The sequence below is a fragment of the Larimichthys crocea genome, chromosome XIII (genome assembly GCF_000972845.2).
Source record: "Larimichthys crocea isolate SSNF chromosome XIII, L_crocea_2.0, whole genome shotgun sequence".
Classification (NCBI taxonomy): Eukaryota; Metazoa; Chordata; class Actinopteri; family Sciaenidae; genus Larimichthys; species Larimichthys crocea.
The window spans coordinates 15,358,245-15,364,900 of record NC_040023.1 but is presented as its reverse complement, the minus strand read 5'-3'; the positions used below and the strand labels follow the sequence as shown (position 1 = coordinate 15,364,900).

General features: G+C 42.6%; 1 protein-coding gene across 1 annotated transcript in view; it reads left to right on the top strand.

The window, feature by feature from the left end:
- The window catches only part of myh14 (myosin, heavy chain 14, non-muscle), a 20,934-nt gene extending 16,049 nt beyond the window's left edge, over positions 1-4,885 (top strand). Inside the window, exons 8-20 of the mRNA XM_027287111.1 lie at positions 158-406; positions 490-603; positions 687-785; positions 865-1,077; positions 1,167-1,328; positions 1,421-1,549; positions 1,654-1,742; positions 1,831-1,954; positions 2,076-2,284; positions 2,856-2,964; positions 3,411-3,583; positions 3,783-3,806; positions 4,690-4,885. Coding sequence (XP_027142912.1) covers positions 158-406; positions 490-603; positions 687-785; positions 865-1,077; positions 1,167-1,328; positions 1,421-1,549; positions 1,654-1,742; positions 1,831-1,954; positions 2,076-2,284; positions 2,856-2,964; positions 3,411-3,583; positions 3,783-3,806; positions 4,690-4,879 — 1,884 coding nt within the window. The 3' untranslated portion in view covers positions 4,880-4,885. The remainder of the gene's footprint in view (positions 1-157; positions 407-489; positions 604-686; positions 786-864; positions 1,078-1,166; positions 1,329-1,420; positions 1,550-1,653; positions 1,743-1,830; positions 1,955-2,075; positions 2,285-2,855; positions 2,965-3,410; positions 3,584-3,782; positions 3,807-4,689) is intronic.
- The last annotated feature ends 1,771 nt before the right edge of the window (positions 4,886-6,656 follow it).

The window sequence follows — 6,656 nt, the reverse complement described above, 5'->3', positions numbered from 1 at the left end:
TGATTTTATTTAGTCCAGATCATGATCCACAGCAGTAAAAGTTCAACATGGCATTCAATAAGACACCACAGTTGATGTAAACAAAGAAATATAATATTTCAGTTTCTCATATTTTGTCCATGACATTATTAAACCCCCCTCTGCTCCACCTCCACAGCTGGCAGAGCTCCGTAAGCAGTCAGAGGAGGTGAACACTGCGGTGGAAGCCGGAGAGGAGACGCGCAGGAAACTCCAGAGAGAGCTGGACAGCGCCATCCAGAGGGAACGTCAGAAGGAGGAGGAGAAGGAGAGAGTGGAGAGGCAGAGGGAGCGACTGAGGGAGGAGATCGAGGATATGACCCTTGCCCTGCAGAGAGAGAGACAGAACTGCACAGCTCTGGAGAAGAGGCAGAAGAAGTTTGACCAGGTTTGAACCTTGTCGCTTTGCTCCCACTTATTCCTGAAACGTCTTCACTTGACCTCTAACTTTTGTCTTCTTCACTCCCTCAGTGTCTTGCAGAGGAGAAGGCGGTGAGCGCTCGGCTGGCAGAGGAAAGGGACAGAGCAGAAGCAGACAGCCGGGAGAAGGAGACAAGATATCTGGCACTATCACGAGCCCTGCAGGTAAACTAACTGACAGCAGTCAGTCAAACATGTTTGTTATGTATCTGCGTCTCTGGTGATTCATCTGTTTTTTCTGTGTGTAGGAGGCCCAAGACCAGAGGGAAGAGCTAGAGAGGGCCAACAAGCAGCTCCGTCTGGAAATGGAACAGCTTGTAAACCAGCAGGATGATGTCGGCAAGAACGTAAGAATCTTCCTCTCGGGGCTCTTTTTTTCTCTCTCAGTCCTCAGTGAATCAGCACCTGGTATCCGTTTTTGCTTAGGTCCACGAGCTGGAGCGGACCCGCAGGACTTTAGAAACAGAAGCTCAGAACCTGCGAGTTCAGACGCAGGAGCTGGAGGAGGAGCTTTCAGAGGCGGAGAACTCGAGGCTGAGGCTGGAGGTCACCCTGCAGGCGCTCAAGGCACAATTTGAGAGGGAGATAAGCACGAGCGAGGAGAAGGGAGAGGAGAAGAGGAGGGCGCTCAGCAAACAGGTAGAGGAAAGAGGAAATTACAGGTCATGTTGCTGTTCCTCTCTCCAAATCACTCACAATTTCTTCTTATGTCCTCCTTCCTTTTCCAGGTGAGGGAGTTGGAGATCCAGCTGGAGGAGGAGAGGAGTCAGCGGTCTCAAGCTGTGTCATCCAAGAAGCAGCTGGAAGCAGAACTGCAGGAAGCCGAGGCTCAGGTGGAGACATCCAGCCGTGGAAAAGAGGAGGCTATGAAGCAGCTACGGAGGCTGCAGGTAAAACACCGATTTATTTTTTATTTTTTTGTAAAACATCGATTTTCTGTCCTTGTCATGGGCCTGCGTTTAAAAAACGATTTTTGTTATAGGGTCAAATGAAAGAAATTTTGCGAGAGTTAGATGAGACCAAGTTAACTCGGGATGAAGTGATCGCGCAGTCGAAAGACAACGACAAGAAGATCCAAACACTGGAAGCAGAAGTCCTGCAGTTTACTGAGGTGCGTGTGTTTAACTGAAACTTAACAGAAATAAGATGATGCTTTTAAAATAAATTGTATTAAATGACTTTTAACCACGGGTGTACATTCATTTGTCTGTGTAGGAGCTTGCTGTGTCAGAGAGGCAGAGGAGGCAGGCTCAGCAGGAGAGAGACGAGGTGGCAGATGAGATGGTCAACAGCAGTGCTGGAAAGTTAGTATCACTATGCTACAGACATACTGTGTTAATTAGTGTGTTATTGATTGGTTTGCGGACTCGTACTAATGGTATGTTTGTCCAGGACGGCACTGTTTGAAGAGAAGCGGAGGTTAGAGGCACGAGTGAGTCAGCTGGAGGAGGAGCTGGAGGAGGAGCAGAGTAACTCTGAACTGATCGCGGAGAGACAAAGGAAGACTGCTCTACAGGTGTGGTAGATGTTCCTGCACACACACACACACACACACACACACACGACACGCACACACACACACATGACACACACATACACAGACTCACGTCATGATTGCTGATCTGCTTGTGGTCCAGGTGGAGACTATGACTGTGCAGCTGCAGGGCGAGAGGACTCTGGCTCAGAAGGCAGAGGCGGCCCGGGAGCAGCTGGAGAGGCAGAACAAGGAGCTGAAGACCCGACTGGGGGAGATGGAGGGAGCAGTGAGGGGCAAACACAGGCTCAGCGTCGCCGCCCTGGAGGCCAAGATAGAGTCGATGGAGGAGCAGCTGGAACAGGAGAGACAGTGAGAGAAACAGACGCACATTAGTACAGATCAAAGAAGTACCTTGTGTTACGTGTTATCCTGTGTACAGCTCACACAAGAAAAAGGAAGTAACAAGTTGTACGTGGTTAAATAGAGTTATTTATGACAGAGGAAGCCGGGGACAGCAATTTTTTTAACTTTATATTTGTTGACAAAAGCAAAACATAATGAGGGGCAGTGCAAATATATCATACTATACTATATGTTACATTTTTTATTTATGTTATGTGCACATATGACAATTATAAATATGGTGCTATATACGTAGATATCCAAAATATAACATAGGATAATGAGGGAGGGTGAATGAAGGCCAACATTGAGATATAAATGTGGAGTAAGTGATGTACACAGGTCTAAAACAAAAGTTAATGTTGTTACAAACTAAGTTGTGTTTGCCAAAATAATGCAATGCAGATTTTTAGCTTATTAAACCATCCCCTTAAACGAGCAGGATGCCCCTAAAACACAGTAATATGGTGTTGTTTTACATCTGTAGAGAGATGTTTGGTGCAACAGGTAGCTTATCCTGAACTCTTCTGTCTCTCAGGGAACGAGCAATGGCCAACAAACTGGTGCGGAAGACGGAGAAGAAACTGAAGGAGGTGATGATGCAGGCAGAGGACGAGAGACGACATGCAGATCAGTACAGAGAACAGGTAAGACTTGCCAGCTGAGGTAAGATACAAGAGGATACACAGAATAGTACAGCCAGGGACAGAGCATTAAATAATCATTTAATGGGAGTCAGGTCAGCTAAGCGGGTGTTGAAAAATCATCCTAAAATGAGTGATTTATTCAGCTCAATCCAACATAATCCTAATCCCACATGGCATCTGTGTGTTCATTGGGAAGGTAGAGCGTATTCCACTCTGAAAAATAAATCCCTCAAACACAGCAGAGACACTGACTCTCCTCCCAAAACATCATCGCTGATAATCTGCCAGGTTTAATCTGACTCCTGATCCCGTCAGTCCTCCTGCTCCCAGACTAATCTCTCTTTTTATACATCCATCGCCTTCTCTTCTCTTCTTGTTCCCCTCTTTCCTCCGACCCCATGTGTCTCACCCCGACCTCTGCATATCACACCTTCCCCCGCCTCCAGCTGGATAAATCAATGGTCCGCCTGAAGCAGCTGAAGAGGCAGCTGGAGGAGGTGGAGGAGGAGAACTCTCGCTCCAACGCTCAGAGGAGGAAGCTGCAGAGGGAGCTGGAGGAGCTCACCGACAGCGGTCAGAGCATGACGAGAGAGATCACCTCTCTCCGCAGCCAGCTCAGGTAACCGCATGTGTCTGCATGCATGTCTGTGTGTGTGTGTTTTCTGTGTCTGTGTGATCATCATTTATTGTTGTTTTGTCTGTTTTTAACCCCCCATTAACTTGATATGATTTGTTTTGCTTTCTTCTTTTGTTTCATTCGTTTGTGTTCATCTAACACTGACAAACTGTCCATCTGTCTCCGTCACACCAACACTCAGCGTCCCTGAATGGAGAGCAGATAAGTAGGTCACTGTGTGTGTGTCAAGTTTTTATTATTTCTGTCTGTGTGTGGAAGGATACATATAAAGTTCATATGTCAAGTGATTTACTAATAATCTATGTTGCTAAACATCCTACGTTAAGTGTTTGTTAACTCTAATATTTCACTTATTCTGCTGTTCTCCTAAAAACAGATGGCACTATTTTGCAAAGTCGTTTTATTGATCTGTCAATGGGAACCATTAATTACTAATTAATGAATCATATAAGTAATTTATCGAGCAAAAATGCTGCTTTGCTGCTTTCGTTGTTTTATATCTTTGTAAATGGAGAATATTTTTGGTTTTGGACTTCATGTGTTCTCTCAAAACAAAGGCAGTTTCACTATTTTCTGACTTTCTGTACTGAACAATTAATTCATTTTTTTAATTAAACAAAATTTGAATTTAGTTTTAACGAAACAAATGATCAACAATATTATATTGTTGTGTTCCAGTGTATTTGTGGACAAAGTCTTTTTTGGACGTAGGACATGTTCTTTTTGAAGGTGTAACACCGGCTCCTACACTGAGTGTTGCATTATGGGCTGTATGTTGCTAGTAGTGAGTTTCAAGTCTGTCTCCAGTGTGATTTTTAAAGTAAGTCAACCCTAAAAGTGTTGAGGAAGCTCAGTTTAATCTACAGGTGTTTCTGTATGATGAAATTCTGAAATTGAAATTTTCTGTACGTTCAGCTTTAATTGAAGGATGAAGACTCTTATTCCTGGAATAATAATATCTTAGGGATTAATAAATAAGTATTTCCCAAAATCATGTATTAGGGTGGAGGGGGTGGATTAAACTCGCACTGCACTCAGCTGCTTCACATCAGGACATACTGTGACTCTGTCTCTCTCTTCTCGTCCAGACGTGCTCCGTTGCCTCTGGCGATGCGTGGACGCAGAGCGCTAGTCGACGACCTCTCATTAGAGAACTCTGACTCGGAGGAGCCACCTGCCTCGCCGACTCCCTCCTCTGGACTCCCAGGGACCCCGACTCCCTCCTCTGAACACAGCCTGGACCCTCCACCACCCTACAGCGTCAACAACACAGAGTGATGCACACACAGATGTGTGTGTGCGTGTATGTGTGTGTATTGTATACGTGTATAACTGAGTCTGCCTCTCACAGCCTTGACTACTCAGAGGTGAAGGAGTGACATGCACACAGTACATAACACTGTAGTTTATAAAGGTAAACAGTCATTTAGGATGCAAACATCAGACACTAGAACTATAAAACAACCTCAAGGTGTAAAAATGAGATTTTACAAAGAGGCAACTGGATTTGATTTTTATTTTGTAACAAACTGTGACCTAAAAAAAACAACAACATAACAAAGACTGTAAATTTCTACATTTACATCTCTGTAATGCACTTCTGAGAAACTAAACTACATCTCCCAGAGTTCAGAGGGGAAAGTGAATTATTATCAACCGATTTCATGATGCTGTACAGTGATTAGAGAGCAGGAAACCTTATGATGGTTATGTCTTTTACATTAGGAGGTATTTAAAAACTAAGCCATGTTTAACCCTTTGATGAGAATTTACAATCTGATTTCACAAAGGGCTGCTGGAGGGCGAAAATACTTCTGAAAGACAATCTATACACAGGTTAGTTACATAAAGTAGTTACCAAGACGTGTCAAATACTCACATGGAACGGAGGATTCATCTTCTTTACGAGTGTGTTAAGTTCAAATGTGATTTCTGACATTTTTAATGTCAGTTTTTAAAAATGAGAAAGGTAAAACAGCTGTCAGCCGAGTGAGTTAACAAACAAGAAATGTCAATTAGTAACCAATATTTAATTAAACTTTACTGGAAATGTTTGATCAGAATTAGTTCCATAATATATTGATCTCATTTTCATATAATTTGTCAAAATTATAGAGACACGAACGTATAACAGCAGCCTACATGCAGTACAGCTGCAGTAAAGTTGTATTAAGTGATAAATCCTTTTTCTGTAGCTTAGAAACAGTATGTTGTTAGACAAAGCAGTAGGTATTAGATAGACTCTTCCACTAAAGTTTTAACATATTGCTTCAGAAATTTGAATTTGTATAATTTATATCCAATGTGAATTTAAGTTATTGATCGCTGGTTATTTTCTGTATGACTCGTCTCGTGGGGGGAAGCATGTTAGTCTGATTATTTCTGCTCCTGCTGGCTCTGATGATGGCTCAGACTCCTCAGTTTCGTTCAGCGTCACAGCTTCAGGTCTCAGAGGTGAAACTTGCATGGAAGACCTTTCTGGTGGTTAACCAGTTTGAGTTTGAGTGTCTACCACAGCAACATGACTAGAAAGAACCTGTGGAGAACTGTATTACCTGATCTTTTTATCCAAAACAGAACAAATTGTGACAACAGATCCTTTTTTTTCTCGTTTTAGACTGATAAAGACATCACATTTTATTTCGACAGGCCTCTTGTACATTGTAATTTTGATTTTTACTGAGTAACTGTGTAAATTATTGATCAAACAAAGCTTTTTTGTCTATGTGTTTAACCAAATGGTGGGCGTATGGATGAGAAAAAGGGACTTAAAATTGTAGTAAACATAGAGTAGCAGTAGAATAGAGTAGATGACAGGAGTAGAGACTGGTTAGGTATTCTACCATCGTCCAGTTACTCTACTGGAGTTATTCCTAGTAGAATGAACTCTGCTCACAGTTCCTGTGTAGAAGATTGTAGAATAACTAAGCACGAGACAAAGCATTTTCAGATATTAGTAGTATTAGATAAAAAATGACAATGGAAGCACTGAGGAGGTTTTTTGAAGAAAACGGGAAGTAGAAGAAGAAAAGTTGTTTTTTTTTTTTTTTTTTTT